Raw genomic sequence first — 22,798 nt, forward strand, 5'->3', positions numbered from 1 at the left:
AACGGGCCAAATGTTCAAGCGAGCGTGTCCTTCCAACTTGCAGATGTCCATGTAGTTCCCTATATCAATACCAATGTATAAGCACCATGCCTATATATCTATAAATAAAGCTTCAATCGACTTAGACCTACTTAATGCTTCATCAATTTCTATGTTTCAATGACTATATCCTATAATCACACCGATGCCTCTCTGTAGGTTTGTGTAAGTAATGGGCCCTTAAAAACAGTTTTAGCGCCAGACCCAGATGAGAATTTCATTCACTCACCCTGGGAGCCAGGCTCATTAAAACATATTTCTGCACTTATCACATGGGATTCAACTTGCAAATGGTCTGCAAGAGTCACATGCTGTGATTTAGCGGAGAGCATAAGTCACTGGGCTTCACCGAACTGACTCTGTTGCACTTTTTTTTTTTCTTCTTCCTGTCAGCTCCATAATTCTGTTGCCATTTTTCAATAACCTCTGATTCTGCTGCATTTGTTTTTTAAAGATTTTGTGTGTCACACTGTTCGGATATTACACAGTGTATTTTGAGCTCGCCAATGGCCTCATTGCTCTGAAGAGGTGGCAGCAAGTTGGCCTCTGTAGCACAAGCTGGCCAAAGTCCCTCTGTCATTGTGAATGCACTCACTTTTCAGTAGCCAGCACCATAGAGTAGCCATACAGACTGTGGACATCATAGTGGTCCCCCCAGGCCTGCTTGGCATCCATACACAGAGTCTTACTGTACATCACCTCATCCAGGATCTCTAGGGGGAGAGAAAAGATGAAGGAGGTAAAGAGATGGGGCTAAGGTTAGAGGAGGTATGGAATGAATACAAAATATAGGATGCAGTAAAGGAAGAAGAGAAAAAGAAGGGGACATAAGGAACAAGAGACATTGATATATACCGCAATAGGAACTGGGAACAATGAGGAAATGAGAGACAGAAAGAGCAATGGAGGAAGAGGATGACTAAGGAGGAGCGCAATAAAAAGGTGGCATCAAGGGAGCATGCCTTTTCCAGTTATGATCATCCTGTCTGGGACACAGTCGGAATAAAAGACATGGCAAAGAGTCATTTTCGAAATTCCTCACCAGGGACCCACTATTTTAGATGAGTTTTCCTCTGGACCTGAACTTACTTTATGAGCTATTGTGCTGGATTTATCAACTTGTGCAGAGCGTTTGGGCTTCAAGCTGCAATCCCACCGCATCCCCTTATTTCTTTGTAGAACAGTAGATTTATGCTTGTTTTGTAAGCAAGGACAAACTTGTAAAAAAGGCCACCATGACAAAGTTTTGAGACTCAACCATATCTCTGAAGGAACAGATACATTGATGGTAAAACTAGGGATGCATTTATTATAATAATTCTGTGCAGATACAGATGTTTAAAATAAGAATTCGGCTGATAGCCCATACCAATGTTTTTCTTGTTGTTCTTTTTTTCCTCCTTTCGTGCCAGAGAACAAAAAAAATCTATGCTATATTAAAATAATCTAAAACTATTTTAAAGTCCCTTCATTACACTGCCTTTGAATGGGTACAAATTCAATCAATCATATTTATGAAAGAACCTCTAAATGAACTAGAAATAATAATAAAATAACCTTTAAAAAAAACTATTTTTTAAAATTACTACTTCTAAAGCCTTTTACTATAAAAATATATTTTAAAAAATCACAATCCTCTCTCTAATTTTTTATTGCTGTGAATATATCAACACATTTCTACTTCAAACAACTGCATTTATTCAAGTTTCTCACCAGAAACTATATTTTACAAGATAACATTTGAAAACATCATAAGAATGTTGTAATCTTGAACACATCAAAATATAACTCTATCATAGCTTTCCTTCTGCCAATATAAACATCCTTTTGTTTTATTGTCGATAGAGATTTTTACTGCTTCCCTTCATCCTGAGGGTATCCCAAACACATCTTCTTTTGTCCCTGGGATTTCTGGAAGCTGTTAGTCTGAAGCCCTGCTACTTTGTCTGCACAAAACTGATGTGACACAATAGAAAAACGTCAGCTGCTGCCATCGGTGAATGCCATCTTATTTGCTGATAGGGTGATGGCAGCCAGCAAGGTGAATATCAGCCAGTACTGATGTGTGGCCAATACATCCCAAAAAAAAACTGTACAAGAAAAGCAAGTATTTAGTATGATTACAGTGCATAACATTTCAAAAAAATCACTCTTACTTGGAGTGTAGGGAGGATAGTTGAGTTTGTTGTCAGCACAGCCCTTATTTGATCCTTTCTTGAAATTAGCCACCTCATTCATATCCTGCAAGTGCATCAGAGGACATCGTTTGACATAACACAATCATCTTAACTTAAAATTACCATTATTTATGCCATACCATAACATAACAGTGTTGTGAATTCAAGGTTCTTTCACTAAGGTGATCATATGCTGAAAGGGAAATTTATTTACATCTGCTTTTTTTTCTGGGTAAACACAGAGTGACCTGGGTTGAGCAAGAGTGTTTGAAGTAAGATGTGAAATTAAGTGTGTTGCAGCAAACAGCCTGAATAACAAGTGAGCCAAATCCAGATTTTCAGCTGAGGAACCATTAACAGCATATTATGAATTTCAGCCTGTTTTTGTGTCAGCCTGTATTTGGTGCTCTTTATTGGCCTCCGTTGTTCAACACACAGTGAAGTAATTGCCACAGAAGATTAAAAAAATTAAGCTCACTGCTCCGGTGTATGAGCAATTGGCTGCGGAATAATGTGGGTTTCTGGATTTTGGGTTGGCGAGCAGCTAATCAGTGAATACACACCTTCATTTTATGTATTTTAAAATTGACTTACAATCCAGAGGGCATCGTGTCTGATCTCCCTGGAGAATCGCTCATACTCGTCAACCCACCAGTCGATGCAGTTTTGGCTGGTGTAGTCTGGAAACACAGTCTCTCCTGGCCACACCTGAAGGGGAGAGAAAGCAAGTCGTGTTTTTACAAGCACTTTTTAATAGTTTTGGAGTAAAACTCTGAGAACATTATTTTGGCATCGCTATGTGAGCCTCCCTGCTGACAATATTCACTTCAAGTATTGTTTTGGCAAAGCACAGCGTTGTACTTTTTTTGACAGGACTTAATACATTTTTTAAAATCCTTTTTATTTGAGTTTGAAAAGCATCTGCAACATGTCTTTAATTAGGCAAGAAGCGAGCCTACACAAAAGTGTACATGTAGACAGCATGATGAGGCATGATTGGCTAAGATGCAAAAGCTAGGACCATGGAAATGTCAGAGATACAGCTTAGAGATGTGGAAGTGACAAAAAAAAGAGAACAGAGGAGAGATGAAGCGCAGGAGGGGGCGGGATTGATGAGACAGAGAGAGATGGCAAAGGAGAAAGGGGATAGAGAAACAGAAGAGTTGAAGAAGAGAACAGAGGAGAGGAGAAATCGATAATGCAATAGAAATCTCTAGACGTGACTGTGTGTTAGAAGTCGTCCTTAATGACATGTATTGAGAAAAATGATTAATCTACAGGGAAAGGCGGAGATTTTGTGTGTGCGTGCGTGTGCGTGTGTGTGTGTGTGTGCATTTACCCCTCTGTAGAGCACAGTAGATATTAAATTTCAAGGTTGCTCCATGCTAGCTATCTTTTACCTTTACTTCCTCTGCCAATAACTTTACAGCCCAGTTTGTGGCAAAGACATGAATCATGCTTGTGTGCGCTCACGTGCTCACACACACATAAATTTACGGGCAGATGTTTTTGGCAGGTGGTCAGAACTCCAAGGTCAGATCTTATTGATAGTCCCTCACAGTTGTAATCTTATTGATAGTCCCTCACAGCAATCTTTCCTTTTCCCAGTAGTTCCTGTCTTCTTTTAACTCTAGATTTTTGTCTTTCTGACGCCTCCAGCTGCTTACTAATACTGACACGCCTGGAAACGCGTTCAACAAATCTGCTGGCATTTGTAGCTGCATATCTCACTCCATCTTTACGTCTATTTGTCTGTTTTTATGCTCTTCTGTCTGTCATTCAGCCTATCTATGCCATTACCTGTCTGTCTTTTCATCTACCTGTCTCTATCTGTCCCTCCGCCTGCCTCTGCTCCAAAGTCTATTTCCACCTTCCATCTTGTCTGTCCCTTTTTTACCTGATAATCTGTCTTTTTGTCTCTTGTCTCTCACTGTGGCTGACTTCCTGTGTACCTCCCTGTCACTCCACTACTCTGAAAGACAGCCAGTCTGTCTCCCAGTGCATTGCTCTCTAATCTATTATTTGTGACTGTCTGTCTTCCTGCACCTGCCTGTTTCTCCGCCCATGTTTCTGTCTGTCATTCCTACCTTTTAAAGCCACATGGGACTCCTTTCTCTCCTTGCTGCTTTGTTTACTCCCAGACATTTTTTGCCTCTGTGCTCTAAACAGAAATGTACATCTGTGTGACTGAGGTCCTGCTATGATTTTTCTCGCACACTGCAACATATGGGCCACCAGGAAAAGCTTTTATCCTCATCTTTGCAAGCAATTAGCCGTCCTAAAAGCAGAATAAATACCAGCCTGTCTCTGTATCTCCTTTATCACTGACACAGCCACCACAAAGGGTCATTTCAAAAAGACCTTCGCTGTTTTCATAACCAGGACACATATATTCATATGGATATAAATCAGAATCAATTATCATCCTAAAGTGCACGTGTGCATAGACATAAAGCACAAACAACCAAGAATAGCTGCTCATTTGGAGAAATGGAAACACAGAGATGCACACGCAGACTTTTTCATTCCCTGTCTCTCCCACACAAACACACTCACACACCTAATCTGTGATGCGGCGATGCAGAACATTTTAAGATTAAACACTAATGCGGAATCAATGCATATGTTTGACCTGTTATAAACAGCATGAAAAAGCGATTAGCCGAGGGACTGTGCTTAATCGTGTGTATAATCAAAAGTAACACTATAAAAGCATGGGAGCAACAGACTTTCACCCCCACCTCTACCCCTCTCTGCAGGGGAGAGCTTTTAAAACATGTGCTCTATGGGGAGAAGGATCAAAAAATAACATACCAGAGGCTTGAACTTCCATTAGGGAATATTATAGTTTGATGGAGATTGTGGAGTGCACACAGCAACTGCATATTTATGCTTATGTTGCATGATATATTGTATAATGCATAGACTCAAATACTCGGTGGCAAAGCAGACCTTCGGTGCAGTTTAATTTCCATGTGTCATGGATTCGGCAAGGTCCTAAATAGATTCAGGAGAATTCTCACCAACATGCTTCTCTATTTATGATGAGTCTTTGTTAGCTATCCTTGGGCTCTTTTCCTTGTTTTGCAGAGTTCCTGGAATCGTGAGTATTAATTTTACAAACGCTTGACTTTGACTGTGTACCTCAGCAACAACATTGTACAAAACAAGGCTCAATTGGTGCTTCGGGCAAACACGCCACAAAACACTTCATGTACAATTAAAACAGTTTTACAGGCCTTTACAACTGATACAAAGTGGAATCGAATAGAGACAACCTGTTGTGGTCGGTTGGCGAATTAATGGGATGATGTGCTCCTGTCAGGTAAATTGCTTTGTTCGTCTGACCATGTTGTTTTGTCCGACCAAATTCTAATTGGTCGGACAATTGCTGGTGTGACTTTCATGAGGCTGTGTGAACACCAAATAATTTTTTTCTAGCTCGGTTTGCTTTTGTACAGAATATCTACGGATGTACAATTGTTGGCCCAAGGTAGAGCACTTCCTCTGGCAATTGAGGGGAAGGCTGCAGCATGTAGGGAGTAAGGACAGACCCATCAGTCTATCTGGTAAGCATTATTAATATCTATGGGTCTAACAATATATATGTGGATAGATATATTGGTTCAATGATGGACAATCCAGTCTCATTGATGAAAAGCGATAACATCGATACATATCATCATCTTTGCGATCCGCCTTTTTTAAATTGAATTCCCATAACACGTCTGGTAACCATTTCTGCCCAAGCACAGCTCCTATCTGAACATTCAAAGGGTGCAGGCGGCCTAGTGTCAGGCAGACAAGGCAAGCTGCCAAGAAAACAACAATTACGACATTTACTGATAATGGTTCATATCAATTGCAGGTCCTTGAAATGAATCAAATCGAAATCATATCATGGCACCTTGTGATATCAGGAAATATCTTATTGTTATCCATGGAATTTATATAATATAAAACTTGTGGTTTGTGCCCATATTCATTTCTCCTCCATTGTTGTTGTTCAGCACGTGTAAATGTAGGAATTGATAGTTGGTCTTTTTGCAAATAAATGGATGTTTTTTCAATTCTTTGAGAAAAAAAAAAGGCAAAGGTGCAGACACATTTATATCATAGTGCAACATTCTCATTGCAAAGAATTACAAAAATAAATAAAAATGCAGACCTCAGAAAAAAAAAAAAAACAAAACATTGAGGTGGATGACACAAAATGCTACCAGGCAGAGTGCCCTTGCTGCATGGTGGTCATTTTAGTTAATTTAGAGATAAAATGCATATTCTTTACCCAGACCAATCTCTGACCAATCAGTTGGTTAAAGAGTAGGTGACATTTTAGTCATTTGTATAGTGGCTGTTTTAACATACTAAATTTGGTTGAATACAACTGAGGAATTGAAGCATGGAGTGGGGATGCACAGGGATTTTCTGCATATCAATGTTATAGACTTTACATATGAGCCCAAAGATGATAATGATTTCCTCCTAACCTGTCAGTGAGTTTATTGGGAGAATATGAAGAATTTTCCAACATCAGTGTTCAGTCTGATAATAAGGTTGTTAAACCTATCCTAGAGCAAGTCTTGGCACAAGTTGGTAAAGGACTGCTGGGGGACTAATGACTGAATACATTTTGTTAACCACATTAGTCTTGGTAAAGTCCATATGCTGTATTGTAAAAAAAAAAAAAAATGGCTTGGCTGTTTTGCAGCTCCTGAGATGCCAGACATGGTGCATATTGCAACAATCATGCCCTGCTCAGGTTGTTTAAATCACGTCTGTTGCCACTTGTAATGCTAAGTGGAAAAGAAAGCAAACCGATGGCTCGTTCCTTTACCATGTGGCTTTGCTGTAGTATATGAATGTATGACCATAATGATTACCACCTATTTTACACTTAACACCTATGCATCATTAAGCTTTACCATGTGTACTTCACAACCTCATGACCTGAACATCACTGTGATTACCCCTTTACACAAGATGCAGACAGTGGATGTATATGGGATGGAAGCTTGGTGATAAAGAGACATTACTATCTGGCGGAGGGAAATCTTTGCTTGAATGGAGATAAGTATCTAATCAATGGGCCACTAAGTGTATTGTTTTATCTATATGCATGCATCAGTTTTCTCTTGCACTCAAAATAAAGCTCACCTCTCCTATCAGAGGAGTTTTTCCATCTGATTCAGTGACCCAGGCGTTCTTCTCATTTCCACGGTCATAGGAGCCATATGGGGTATTCCCCACTCTCTTACTGGTGGCTATTGCAGGATCCTGCAGGGTGAAGGAACGCACTCATAAGAATATGAAAGGACACAAATGTTACAGATCAAGTTTTGTTTCATATGCTGCTACTACATAACGAGAATATCTATATAATTAAAGTTTTGAAAGTGCTGCATTTCACTGGTTGGTTGGTGTGGCTAACTCAAGTAAAAGAACATAATGCTGCATCGTGTTCAAGTGGCAACATTATGGGTTTTATCCCTGAAGCAATAAAACTTTTTCAACGTTTTTAGCCCCCTTGTTTAAGTCGATTATTACTGCAGTTAGTGACTTGACATGGAATTTACTTTTATGTGAAAGCAAGCTTCTATTGTTGAAAGTAGATCTGCCAAGCTTCATTACACCTGGAATATCAACCGGACATCATAGCAGCTAACAATTTGTCAGTAATATAAAGATATAAAACTGCCAAACAATAAAGGACCCAGAAATGCAAGGTGAACTGATTACGTGTAGTTGCACAGGGATGCTCAAAGGTTGCATTGCTTGTTAAAGTGTCAGATACACAGTTGCTTGAAGTGCTTCTTACCAGGATGAGGATGTATCTTTGTCCCTTCTCATGAAGGTAATCGGCAAACTGAGGCAGCTCGTTGAATTTGATTTTGTCATAAGTAAAATCTTTCTTATCCTCCATGTAGTCGATGTCAGTGTACTGAATGTCCTGCATCGAAAGAAAAGAAGAAAAGAAAGAAAAATGCTTAGTGTATGGCCATTTCTTGCACATGAAATTCCTATTAATATTTAGTTAAGGGGAAAGAAATTCAAATTATTAACTAAAAGTTAGTCTTCCTAGTCTTGCTTTGAAATGATCTTTCAGAAAACTGCATATCATATGAATACCTTGATGAGTTTACTTCAAATGGGTTGAATGTCATTAGATATTCAAAGCTTAATTGGAAATGCTAAAATGCTGGTGTGACTTCCATGTATTAAAATAATATTTGCATCTTGCATTAATGCAAGGAATTAAAAGTGACTCTAAAATACCCACTCATGCCTCCACTTTTGTGCTCAACATAGACACATCCAGTAAAATTCAGCATCAATATGGCTTTATTGCATCATCCAAACACAGAATATTCCCATCGCAACATGGCTAATAAACACTCTATTAAGCATTTGCACTGAGCCTCGGTAGGATAAAAATCACACAAAAAAATAAATAATTAACTGCTAGCTTGTCTGACCTGCCTTTGCTGGAATTTTGGAGACCTGATTTGAGTGCTAACAACTTGGCTAATGTGCTGCTAAACCTTGGGAGGACAATGGGAATTTTAGCACATTATTTTTTTTTCTCAGGGTGTGACTTTATGCTTGCTCTCTGTCTGTCTGTTGTCTGCCAAAATCTACTTCATATCGATAGAGCAGATGGTTTGGAAGCCTCTGCCAGATCCTTCCTCTAATGGTAATCAGCTCCAGACATATTAGGGAGAATGTGATAATGCCCTCTGTGGTCTATCTAATGGTTATCAAATATGTCCCTGAGTAGGGCAGGAGAGGAAGCAGCTGCATCCTAATGTCTTCGGATATGAAAGAGAGATTGGAGAATATCAGAGTGAAATATTGAGATGGGTTGGAAATTTGTTTGCATTTGATCCTTAAATATGGCAAAGTTCAAACTGTGTCCTTGATTGGCGCAGTCTTTGCTGAGTTTTGATACAGTTGAAGTGTTATAAATATTTGGATTAGGGGTTTACCTTCGTAATTAAGGAATGGGGAGTCCATCAAACATCATTGCTCTGTTTGGAAGTGACTTTATACAGTTACTCTTCATGAGCCTAGACGAAGATAAGCAGTAAGGCTCATTCCCAAGAAAATGTCAACCAGAACTGGTATTTATCAAGTGTCTCGGAAGGGAAGAGGTGTTAGAGTAGTTTTAACATTCAGATCAGGATGAATGAGATAATGAAAGGAACTCGGTCGATTGATCTTTGATCAGCGCTAACATTCAGTGACGCTTGAAAAATAGTTGTCCTGGGATTGAACCTATGGAGCCCAGCAGACTCTCCATTATTTGACAGAAAGCTGGATTACCCCGTCTAAGCTAAAGGCCATCCCTATCACTCTGACTGTCTGTCGAACTCCTGCTTCAACCTTCATATCACGTCTTCACAGATAGTGTAGTGGTTAAGGCTCTTGCCTCTGGAACCACACAGTAGTGCATGAGTGGTTCAAATTTAACAAGGGGTGTGCAAGGTGAACTATTGATTTCCAGCTGTGGTAGCAGCTAAAAAAAAACCCAATGCATGTACTATGCATTGTCACATGACTTCAGACATTTGGTCTTTGAAATGCATCCTTAAAACGTCTCTCAGCATTTGACATCTAAGGTTAAAATCAAAGACCTGCCTCTGTTGTGTCCCCAATTTGCATTCCTCGCTTTGCAAAGAAAATCAAGGACGCATCTTAATTTTCCAGACTGTCGCGAACTGATAATTGATAACATGCTTCCTCTACTACTACTTTGGGTGCATTCTGTCATGTAGGTCCTCGGATTGCCCATTTGTCTTTGTCATGGTGTCAGAGCCGAATGAACATCAAGCCTTGCCTTAAACCTAGTTTTACATTAATTTATTGTGCATTTATATGGTCATAACGAACACTGCACAAACAAAATGTGATATGTATATATATATATATATATATATATATATATATATATATATATATATGCTTGAGATTTACAGCATAGAACTGAGATACTGATTTACAAAAAGTGACCACTGCAGTGACACCAATAGTCCTGATAGCAATTTTAAGATTGGCAGTTAGTCAGACATATTGCATATAAACAGCCTGAAAAAAAACAACAAAAACGGAAAATCAAGGAAGCAGACAGGATCTTACATATGGGAGGGCCACCGCACGGTTCCTCTCCACCGTTTTCTTGACCTCACTCAGGCTACCATAATCCCATCGAGAGAGCTGGAAACCCAGGGCCCAGTAAGGAGGAATGACAGGCCTGCCAGTGAGCTGGACAACAAAATTGGACATATTGTTAATGCAATTACTGTGCCAAGACAAGTCTCAAACTACTTTACACAATGGACTTTCCAGAAACTGGTGCTTGTATATTCTCATATACAGTAAACATTAATGTTGTCCCAATACCAAAATTTTAAACTCTTAAAAAATATATACTCAATACCCTATTACCCCCCAACATAAATATGTTAATTCTTTCTTTCTTTCTTTCTTTCTTTCTAATATTTTATTTTTTTCCTTTTTTTCTTTCTGTCTTTTGAAATTACCCGCACAAAAGTCACAAAACAACAGCAAAACAATCACTATTATTTGTTTCATTTATGTAGCCTTGTGTTGAAAATCTGATTTTTGATCTATTTTGTTAAATTGCGCTGATACTATAGATATTGCTGAATATGTAATTAATAGAAATAATATAGTTAGTTATAGTTAATATCAAAAATAAATCAAAGTATCAATCCTTTTGACAACTTTAGGGTATACATTGTTAAAAAAAATTTTTTTAAAAAATCAAGTAATTTTTGAGTGTCTCACCACAAGGAACTCCTGCACCACTTGTTCTGGTGTGTCTCCAAACAGAATGTAAAAGTCAAGGACTCCTCCAATCGTCCTGTAGGTCACAGCAGGAGCCGGCTGCAAAGTCACCTCTGAAAAAGAGACACAAAAAAATGGAAATGCTTCAAACCTAATCTAAATTCCTTTCCTAATTATAAATCATGACCCGTAAATGCCCTCTCAAACATCTGTGAACCAGCAATACTTTGATTTTGATTTTTTATTTATTAATTTTTTTGCAGACTTTTGCTTCACACATAAGCAAACATACATCGTCAGTGTATCAGTTCAAACAATCCATGAACGGCAAAAAAAAAAAAAAAGCTTTTATATCAGGAGACTATAGACATGAGCAAGAGAAACGTGTCAGCGGGCATTCCCATTGCTTTCAGTCATCGCCGTCATGGAATAAAACAGCCATGCAATATTCTCTTTGATTTGACAGCACAATTTTTTGATTGAGGCAACAGTATATCCATTTTTGTTAGGAGGAGGACACATAACTGATGGTTCATGTGCTCTTAAACTTCTTTGAAATGGCTTTTAATAAGTTTTAGGGTGTCCCTGTTGACTTCCCTGAGGACAGTGACACTGTTGGTGTGCTTGCACATGCATGAATTCATGTGTTTCTCTATCTCAGCATGTGTGCTTGCGTGTGTAATTATCTTCACCCATAGCATTGCTGTTCATGAGAAAGACTCCAAATGACTTTCCGCTCTCATCTTCCAGACAGAGGAAGAACGGATAGTGTCCATAGAGGTTGTGTGTTCCCTGCAGGGAAAGCAGAGAGACAGAAGGATGAGGGGATATACGAAAGAGGTGTGAGGCGCAGGAGGGACGTGGAAGACTTATGAAGCTAAGGGGGTGACTTCACTGCCTAATCAGCTTACAAGGCATTCAATTATAAGCCCTTTGGGAAGGAGAATACACATGTTGGGAGCACACGTAAACATAACAAGTAAATACAGCTCTTAAAGACACGCACACACATACACCCTTGGTAGACCTATCAAGTGTAAGCCTTTAAGCACACAATATATCTGGTACAACAGTATTAAAATACAATAAAATAAACAAAAACATTGTAGGGGTTAACATATCCTTAAATGCTGATACACTGTGTTTATTTTTTATTTTTATGTACATCTGCATGCACACAAGTGTGTCTTTAACCATGCATACTGTCAAGTTGCCTTATTTGTTCATTTAATATCTTATCTTGATTGTGTGTGTGTGTGTGTGTGTGCGCGCTCTCCTCACCCCATTAGGGAAAGCATCTCTGGTGAAGATAGGCCACGTTTTCCAGTTTGTGTCATGGCGATACTGTCTATGCACATGCTCTCCCAGGCCGTAAATATTATGAGATGGAAGCTTAGCAGTCAGCTGTAGGTACTGGTCTGCAAACACCAGTGGAGCCATTGTAGTGTCAAACCTGAATGTGTTAAGGGACAAAAAAAGGGAAGTGAGAAGACAGACTGATGTATGAGAGAGCAAAGGGATGCTGAAAAAAAGAGAGAGAGCAGGTGAGAGTGAGATGTGAGAGACAGAGGTAAGAAAGAAAGTGAGAGTGAGATGCAACGAGAAGGGAGAGTGGGAGTGGGAACAAGACAAGATGTGTGGAGGAGTTGAGTTGTAAAAAGAAAAAAACAAAACAAGGGGAAGACAGACCATCCCATCAAGCTCTAATAAGCCCTCTGGGTAGCATTTCTCTAGCCTTCAAAAAGACATACACCGTTAGTTGAAATACTGAGCTTGCTGAAGCTGTATACAGCAGCTGCCATAACAAAGATAATAGAGACAAAATTTACAAGCAAAGGTTGTAAATTATGTAAATACAAATTGTTATTGAATTTTAATGTACACACAGTCTTTATTTCAGTCTATTTGGTGTTTCTATGTCAGTTAGTCATACGATGATGATGACAATGATGGGGACGACGATGACAGTGACGGTTTAATTTGTTGCTGTTAATTAGAGTTTAACCGCTATGTTTGAGAACCAGAATGAAAAGAAGTTGTTCATTTAACTTTATTGCATTAATCTTGGTATTTTAATTTAGTATGTACATATTTGGTAGAGGTGCAGCAATCCTACCATCCATCATGATTAATGTGTCAATTAAATAATCAACAATCCAATACCATCGAAGCAAAGTGAAAACATTCATCCATATCATCGTTTTTAGGTTACGCCTTTATTTTGAAATTCTGTTTAACCGTCAAGCAACATCAGGCATAAAATGGGAGGCAGCCACGAAAAGGTGATGTGGATAGAATAAAGAAATCTGCAGTGTGGGAAAAGTTTGAGCCAAATAGTCCTTCAGTTTTTGGGGAAGATCATGGTTTGGGTTAAAATGATAAAGATTTTTTCAGCTAACTAAATTGATTGGTGGAGTCAATTTAAAGTAAACTTTACTGCACTTAACGAGTTACAGTTTTTTATGTGTTGTTTTTGAATGCAGGAATGAATTAATTTAAATTGTATCATGGCAGACTGTGTTGATATTGGCAAATATCGTATTGTTGTCTAAACAATCAATGTAATATGGTATAGTGATGAAACTAGTGCTTTCAAGTTTAAATTTAAACCCCTAGTATTTGGTTCGATGTAAGTAAAACCTTCTATATATTTGTTCTTAAACGAGAAATAAATCAGATCAAATCAAATCATAGTCAACTGGATGAAAATAAGAATTGCTACATTTGTTTTCACCAAATGAGTCTATGCACAAGCTTTTCTTTTACAAGGACATAATCTCTGCCTGCCAGCAAGAAAGGTCAAAAGGCAGAATGATAGTAGCAGTATTACTCTCTCCATACATCAATAAAACTTTGGATATCAGGAGAATTAAACCCTTAATAAACATTTAATGATGACTTGCTACAATTTTTATCATATGAACAGTCAATATATAAACTCTTATCGCTATACTTTTCAGTGGCCATGTGCTGCTCATGCGATTATTAAAATATCAAATTTTATTGTACCAAATGATTTCCAATTACAATTCCAACAGCTTGTATAAGCATTTTAATACAACAGGATTATTAAATTAATAGCATGCACATAAAAATGGTGATAAATTACATGCTTTTAGCTGGTGCCACCTTTTTTATTATTTTCCTGTACAAGGTTAAATATCATTAAGCCCTTTGAAACTCAGTTGGGGTCAATCGCCAACACTCCTTTAATACATGCTTATATTCTCCTTAAGATGACTTAACTTGGCAGCATGGGTGTTAATGTGGGATTTTGTATTCCTGCGATTGCCAGTAACCACTGTACTGAGCGCAGAATTGATTTTAGTTCCTAGGCAGTGTCCAATCCACCCTTTGGAACAATGAAGTGTAATCTTAAGAAAAAGAGAATCTCTTCAAAACAAAAGTCTGACCCATCACCTGAATACACAGCAAACACTTAGTTATAATGGTGATTCACATAACATGTGGCACTGTAAAGCCAGGGTCATGACAGGAAAACAAAGTTAGAGTTATTTAAATGACTTCTAATCTCCAGAGCAATTTCACTCCCCCTGGTTGAAGGTCATGGGCAGTATTGAGAAATATAATGCTGCTCAGTACACCAGTGGGTGAGGCAAGGCAAAGATTGTCATATGATCTAAGTGTTTCAGTGTAGAAACTCAGGTATTTAGCTTTACAACCACATTGGAGTACATGGAGAAAAAACAAATATTGACATTTATGGATAACAGTCTAAGTTAGTTCAGAAGAGAAGGATATCACCTGTCCATAAAATTAAAACTTTCTGAGTCATTTTAATTAAAGATAAGTGTTTGCCTTGCAAGGAAAATTGTCATGGGCCATAATTGGTTATCAGCTCTAATTCACAGCAAACAGTGATGTTCAAAACACAATTAGTCATTAAAGTCATAGAGAAGGCATTTACTCCTGTGCATCACGTCCTAGTCATTAAAAACTCTGTTCACTTGCTCTCACAAGCCACATGTTTCACAAAGTGTCATATTCTATGTAGCATCAACGGTAATAATGGTTTAATGCCTTTATGGTAATTTCCAATAGTAAGTGTATGTGTGTGGGCACATAGCACTGAGGGGTAATTGATCACTGGGATGTCACCAAGGGCTAACCAAGTAGCCTGGTTGACATGAACATAATACGTTGTTGCTGTGGGAAACTTGACATGTAACATGGCAGCATGTTACATGTCATTATGTGGGAATAATTCATGACAATGAGATTAAGTGACCCACAGACCAGCACGGAGGATTTCTGACATAATTGCATCAATTCGGACGCAACAAATCAATGTAAAAATATTGACAATACCACAAGGCTGCTGTGAGAAGGCTGAGTAACAACTGTAAGAGGAGAAACAAGAGGTGAGATATAAAATATTCAACAGCTCAGATTGTTTTATGATATTTTTGGGCACAGTCACACTTACTGTATTTTGCCTCCAGAATTACTTCCACACAGAACATAGTTTGCAGTACCATCTTAATAAAACTCAACAAAACAATCTCCCGCTACAGTATATGCTTCAACCATCAATCTTCTCTATAGCTGCAGCCATACAATATACACCCAGTGTTTCTAGTATTTGCAGTAAACAGCACACAGTAAACATACAGTATGTGCTTTGATGCACATTTTTGTTTTGTTGAATACGCACAGTATGTGTAGTTTGTATTTCCTTCACTATACACATGGCAAACAATGTGATATTGTAGTTTTTATGAACAACCTTGTTGCCGTCCAACCAAAATACACAATTAACACACACACACACACACACACAGACACACAGAAACACACACGGTGTGCACTCACAGGACTTTTTTGTTTTCCTTCCTGCGCACAGTAAGGCCAAAGGGTTTGTGTGTCATCTCCAGTGTGTGGCTGATGGGGCTGGAGGGGTTACTGTTGAGGCTGCTGATGTGCTCATGGGGGACTTCAAACCTTTGCCTGTGGGCATCATAGATCTGAGGAGAGAGCAGAGAGAGGGAGAGGAGAGAAACAACCGTACAGGCACAGTGTGAGTGTCGCCTCGTATCGCGTGGTCATATTCGTACTTTGTTGTGCACGTTGTTATTTTTGTCCCGTTTTGTTCTGTACAGCGTTTGTGTTGAACATGCTTTGATTAAAAAAAAGCCTACTTTAGGAATAAATTCAACTGGACGAGATTTATCACACATTTTTCCTCTCTTGCTGTCTAAATGTGTATGTGTGTATGTTAGTGCATATGTGTGTGCAAACAGACAAGGTGTTTCACAGAGATGGTGTCTGTCAGTGTGTACCTTAAATCGGAGTCGATGGTTTGACTGCATTTCTGCGTGAAATGACAACTCTTGTATATCAGCTCCAAATAAGGAAGGAGAGGCCATTCTCTTCAGTTTTGCTTTTGTTACTGCAAAATTAAACACATGGCAAAAGGTTATGAAAGGTTATAACACAGGTAAAAATATTCATTTTAAGAAATATATATATTACATTTAGCAAATTAATTCCCAATATAGCATAAATGACAATGATGAAAATGATGATCTTGTTATGGAACTAGAGTTGTAATGTTATGGTCATTATTTTAGTAAAGCACAGAACAAGTGAGCAAAAATGGAGATTATACTAGACTGTTGTTTCCTCTACAATTTCCAGGTCCTCTACTGTACATAGAAATGACTTAAGTCACAATTTAGGTTTTTAGTTACAGATTTAAAGTATTAGATTGGCATTTAATATTCTTTTGTTATAGATGCAAGTTAGGTGGAACGATTGATACAACTCATGTCTGTCCAAGTTAACACAATCTGCGACCTTATAGAGCTCATTAAATACACTTATATCTCCTTTGTTTAACCTATAGAGTAATGTGATTACTTCACTACACATTATATTTTGCTGCTGAGGCAGAGTCCTTGGGTGTTACTAAAATTACGCTGAGGGGGGCTTTTGCATCTTGATATGGAAGGGGGTTTGCAGTGTGAGGGGGTCGATAGTTAGGTTTCTGCAACAAAACTACTTGTCTATGTTTCGGAGATGTTGCTAAGAAACCACCCTGCTTTCATTGGCATAAACTCGGTAGTAAGAAGGGGTTTGCGGTCTTGAACACGGCATTCCTATCTTAAATTTCGCTTTTAGTTAGACCCGTACATCTGCACTCTGATAAGACTTTCATGCTCTTGAAACTACGTACATTGTAAACAGCATTTTATATTAATGCTGATCAGTTTACATTGAATTGGTGTAAAGCCCCGTGCGCCTTACATAGAAGCTAAACAGGAGTGAGATCAGGCTGCACACAAATCCCTCTGTAAAACTGCAGTAATTTTTATGGTTAGGTTTATGTGCCGCCAGTTGCATTGCAACATCATGATGACATCAAGACTCCAAGAACCTATTTCTTTATTTAACATCTCTCAGCGATATTCAGTATTAATATTCAAGAGGTCTTAAATATGAATAGTCCATTTAATGATCACAATGGGTCCCACTGACATCCAAGCGCTTGAGAATAATAGTTGGATGAGCTGTACACCACCCGCAGTAGTTATCCAAGCAATGTAAATGCATTGAGAAACAAAAACATTTAATAGTCATAACATGACAAATATATTTTTCCTACAATGATAAGTAAACTGCAAAAACAATAAACTGCAATCGTCCTTGGTTTGAGCACCATGCATAAAAATTAATCAGGTGAACTGGGATGGAAATTTCTTGAAGCACAGATGTATTTCCAGGTTATCCATTTACCAGTATAATCAAAGGGTGCAATATGCTTATACAGTCTACAGTTGCCCCTGAGTTAAATGTGGGTAATTTGCATAGTAGCCTTGAGCAATACCATGGCAGAAAGCATGTGAAAATGTTGGACACAGTTAGAATTATATAAGGTGTGCTTTTGTTTTATTCCTGTATTGGTTAAAGTCCCTGTTGAGTAACATTACACTTTTTTTCAGACAGAGCAGGAAATTATTGTTTTTTGATAATCTTTCTTTCAGTCTAAGCATTTGTCACTTTTCAATTTAAACACCTTTTTAACACAAAACAAGCCCAAGAATATTGTTTCTTTAAAAAAGTTCTGTGACTGAAAATGTTGCCTCTCAGACTTGATATAAAATGTTTCTTCTTGCTTTTACACAATAACTGAGTTCACACGAGGCAGTGAAATCAAGCAGAAAATGGAAAAACCTGCATGCTGCAAAGTCAATCATGTTTTCTGATATTCCATCCATGTCATATTTCACAGAAAAGCATGCCTTAGGCAAAATACGTAAAAAAAGGAAAGAACGATATGAGGAAGACAGACAGACAGATTGAAGGAATTTGGAGCATTTAGAATTAGAAAATAAACTAAATGGAAAGCCAAATATTTTCACCACTTGGAGACCGCATAAGTGGGAGAACAGGGTAGAAAAAAGGGGAAGTAGGGATTTACCATAGGGATTTGGCTCCTCTACTGATTCCACTGTGTATCCATGGTTGGTTGAGAAGAAACACCAGGGAACATTTCTCTCATCCAGCGGTCTCCAGCAGCATCCACGCTGCTCACATCCGTGCTGTGCAAGTAAAAATATGATCTTAGTGACACTATCATCACCCTCACTGCAATTATTGTGTTGCTGCTATACTATAAACAATATTATCATTATCATTGTCATCGTCACTATTGTACTAATAATTGTAATCGGGACAGAAGAATGTTCACAAGTGAAGCGGTGATGATAATGATTTTAAAGAGTAAAACCCGTTTCACACAGCACACATCACCACTAAAGAAATGGTGGCTCGCCAATTTTTTACATGTGCCATGCACATTTGTCAGCAGTAGACAGTGAAAATGGTGTTTTGATGATTATATTGACTCTAATATACTTATACTTTTACTGCAGTTTAAAAGTCCCTCTCTGTCACAGAGATGAGGAAATACAAAGATGTCTGTTTTACTCCAACTGCCCTGCTTCCATTTCAAAATAAAAGCCCTCTGACAACATTTCTGTGGCCATAATCCCATTAGTTGCTGATCGAGGCATTTTTACTTGAAACATTTGCAGACCCCTGTTACCGGCAATGCAGGAGCTTGCCTGACTTCATAAATGAGGGTAATTTGTGCTTATGAATGTAGAAATACAGTACTCATAGCAGCAGACAGCGATGCAGCAGAGACGTTACAACAATGCTGCATTTGTGAACACCACAAGCATGAAACATGCTGCAGCTTGGCGAGGCTGCCAACACGCACTGCTGATGCGTGCTGTGTGAAACAGGCCTAAGAATCGAGTTGTAAGAAGAACCAGTCATTATGTAAACTTCAACTCACGCTCAATGCTCATTCTGTTTACAGTCTGTGGGTAAACCTTCTCCACAAACATTATTTTGCATTCTTGGAAATGATGGTGATGACTCATACCTTTGAGGCGCCAGCATCAGGGAAACAGTCTACTCTTTCAGCCAGAGGAATGATGGGACACTGAGGAACGAATGTATCAGTAGCTTCTGCCAAAAGATGAAATTTTTGCTTAAAACAGAAAATCAAAGTGAAAACCAAATCTTATTACGCTAAACTACTGAATAGTCTTATTTAAGATTCATACCCATGTGAGCAATGAACCAATAACCCTAACCAATTTAACAAAACTGCATAATTAGTCATTTCAGCAAAGACCTCGGCTTAAGTTATGATGGGAGCAGAGGACACAGTGGGTTGATTTTTGTCATAGAACAAAATCCTCCTTGTACAAGTTGGAAGGATACATCAACAAAGCACTGCCATGGGTAACAACTGTTTCTTTCCCATTTCCAGCCATGTTACCTATCAATGATGAAGCCCCCCCCCCATCCTCACATTGGCCTTTAACACAAGAGACCATCTTTGATCATCAAATTGATTTATTATTCAGTAATTTGGTAAAGGTTCTGAAGGGCACTGACAAATGATGTTGTACTGCCGATAGGGCTGTCAAGAATGTGTCCTTGTGTTCTTAAGGGCAGATCCAAACGACTCATTCTGTTGATTCATTTTTTTTTTTTGGATCAGTTATAATTTCACATTTTGTTAGATCCAAAATAATACAAAGCAGAGGTGGGGCAAAGTCACTCTTATGCAAGTCACAAGTAAATGTCGAGTCTTTGCACTTAAGTCCCAAATCAAGACTGCAGACCCGAGGTCAAGTCCCCAGTCCTAAATAAGTCATATGTATTCTTCATCAAATGTGATGTCATTTTAACATCAAAGTAAAAATATATGAAATTTACAAAAAACAACTTATCTTTTAAAAGTTGTACTCACATTACACTTTTTATCACTTTTAAGCACTATCATAACAGAAAGAGAATTTTCTGGGGTTTTTTTTTTTTTTTTTTGCTCATCTTGTTTTATAACATAACTGTAAATGTTGTAAAATAGTAAAAAGACTGCGTTGACATCATATACGACATTACTAACCTTAACAGATGTTTTAATCTTTGGGCTTGGGTGGTGGTTTTGAGTATTTTCAAGTAAAAAAAAGTCCAAGTGAAGACACGAGTCATTGGTGTTAAAGGCCAAGTTGAGTTGTGAGTCTTTTTTTAAATTTTTGTAAAGTCATGTCCAAAGTCATCAAATTTCTGAATCCAAGTCATGTGACTCAAGTCCCCATCTCTAATACAAAGTTATAGGCCTGCCTTCTTTAACTATAGCTGGAAATATGTTAGCAACCTATTATTACCTACATTATGCAATAAAATGCATTGTTGATTTTTTAATGAGCTAGCTAACAGTTTTTTTTTGAATACAGGGGGAACAGGGCATGTTTAAGTTTACATAGTCATTACTGTACATGTGTACACATCTTCACTTACCGTCTTTAAGGACCCCAGGTTCTCCAGTGACAAACAGAACTATGAGACTGATGGCTGCCACAGACATCAGTGTGAACATGACCATGAGGGTCACCTCCAAACCCGAGAACCGCCTTTTCCCCATCTAACACACACCACACAAATGCACACATACACACAGAGAGTGATTACAAAGGCCAACATCATTAACACCCAATAATGACACCAAGTTTACTAAAGGCAAGGTCTCGAAGGTCTCAAAAAAACTTTCCTGCTTAATGAGGCCCATTGGCGGGACACACACACACGCACACATGCATTAAACAGCCAAACTATAGTAAACACACACATATATTTTCCTTGCATTAACCTTGGATTCAGCAAAAGCTTTCTGAAGTTTAAAAAAAAACTAAATTGAAAAAATCAGAGCGCAGAGGAAAGACAAGAAAAAGAACACAGAAAGAAAGAAAACAGAGTTGACAAAACTGCCCGACAGGCCGGGCCCAGTCTTTGTAAAGGCACCCATCATATCACTCAAGCAATTAGGCTTCACTCCAGTGTACTCTTGGAGACAAAAACAAGGTGAATGTCAGTGTGTGTGTGGGTATGTGTCTATTTGGGTGAATGAGAGGCTTATAGCCATCCTGTTTAATGTGCTGTGAAGAGCAGGCGAGGGCAAAGAGAGAGACAGAGTGTCAAATGTGTGCATGCCCCCCCTGCACACCACACAGAATCACAAAAATTCGCCTGCAAACATGCAATGAAACACAGAGGCACACAAACAGACCCATTCATACAGTACAAACCTTTTAGCCTCTCTCGTCTCCCATTCAGCCTAAGTGCCCAAAAATAGCTTCCACCCATAACAGCATATCATTTTACGTCTCCAGACACACAGACTCGGATATGTGTACATGCACACACACTTAGAAAAAAAATCAGTGGCACTTTATGGCCGCACTGTTGAGATTCCCATGAGTGCAGGCAGTTTAGAATATCATCTAATATCTCATTTGAACTTTAACTTAATACCTTTAGTTCAGTGGTTACTTTGAGACATATCCTTAAATGTTAATGTCAGCCCAAGAGGAGGTTTGTCACCTGTAGTTACGTTCAAGACTGACTAAAAACAGTGTGTCAGTGCTGTGTACATCTGACTAAAAAAAAAAATCTGTCTCCAAATCAGTATTCAAAGCCCTCCATAGACATCTGTTCCTCAGGGCTGCATTGCAATTGGCAGTGGATTATTTACTCTACTGGCGAAGAGCTACACATAACCAACATTATCATTAACAAACTTGGTCACAGTCTGTCCATAGTAATGTGGATAGAATGGCATAATGCAAACATCTGCAGGCTGCAGAAAGCTAAAAGGAAATCAGTATTGGTTTTTGAATTTGATAGTTTTTATTAATCATAATCATGTAATTTTATAAAAACAAAAAAAACCAAAACAAAACACTAGCATAACAGTAATAATCATCCAACATGGTATTGTGAATCATGTTTCATCATCAACAAATGCTATAATATAAAGATTAGTTTTTGAGTTAAGCTGGTAGACAGCCTGCAGCTGCAGTCTTACCTCGGCTCTCTCCGATGTTCAGGGCAAAGTGCTTCTGAGTTCAAGTGAGATAGCACCTTATAATCAACAGGATGTATTATGGTCATAGGGGCTCACCACTCCTTTACAGCATTGTTTGTGTGTGTGTGTGTGTGTGTGTGTGCGTGTGTGTGTGTGTGTGTGTGTGTGTGTGTGTGTGTGCGTGTGTGCACGTGCATGTGTGCGTGCGTGCGTTTAATAGTCTGAGCATGCAGACCCCTAAACCATAAAATGTTAGATAACCATCTACAGTGAAAGAAAACAACTGCAGTCTAAAATCCTCACATCAGCTTGCTACAATCAATCCTGCATCATGTTTGATTCCACAGAGCCGAGTGTGTGTGTGTGT

At 38.5% G+C, this 22,798-nt stretch overlaps 1 protein-coding gene across 2 annotated transcripts in view; it reads right to left on the reverse strand.

Annotated features, from left to right (window-relative positions):
* The window catches only part of si (sucrase-isomaltase), an 82,743-nt gene extending 60,215 nt beyond the window's left edge, over positions 1–22,528 (reverse strand). Inside the window, exons 1-15 of one of the 2 annotated variants that reach the window (XM_088078788.1) lie at positions 22,432–22,528; positions 20,868–20,991; positions 19,438–19,523; positions 18,466–18,586; positions 16,325–16,434; positions 15,858–16,009; positions 12,306–12,477; positions 11,717–11,816; positions 11,025–11,137; positions 10,353–10,478; positions 8,035–8,166; positions 7,374–7,493; positions 2,811–2,924; positions 2,196–2,280; positions 635–752 (exon numbers count right to left, since the gene is read on the reverse strand). In XM_088078788.1, the coding sequence (XP_087934914.1) occupies positions 635–752; positions 2,196–2,280; positions 2,811–2,924; positions 7,374–7,493; positions 8,035–8,166; positions 10,353–10,478; positions 11,025–11,137; positions 11,717–11,816; positions 12,306–12,477; positions 15,858–16,009; positions 16,325–16,434; positions 18,466–18,586; positions 19,438–19,523; positions 20,868–20,991 (1,673 nt within the window). In that variant the 5' untranslated portion in view covers positions 22,432–22,528. Of the gene's footprint in view, positions 1–634; positions 753–2,195; positions 2,281–2,810; positions 2,925–7,373; positions 7,494–8,034; positions 8,167–10,352; positions 10,479–11,024; positions 11,138–11,716; positions 11,817–12,305; positions 12,478–15,857; positions 16,010–16,324; positions 16,435–18,465; positions 18,587–19,437; positions 19,524–20,867; positions 20,992–21,652; positions 21,671–22,431 lie in introns of those variants that run through there. The other variant, XM_088078789.1, reaches the window with a different exon arrangement.
* Between the last annotated feature and the right edge of the window lie 270 nt (positions 22,529–22,798).

The sequence above is a fragment of the Plectropomus leopardus genome, chromosome 6 (assembly GCF_026936395.1).
Source record: "Plectropomus leopardus strain MGB_pleo_1.0 chromosome 6, ASM2693639v1, whole genome shotgun sequence".
Lineage (NCBI taxonomy): Eukaryota > Metazoa > Chordata > Actinopteri > Perciformes > Serranidae > Plectropomus > Plectropomus leopardus.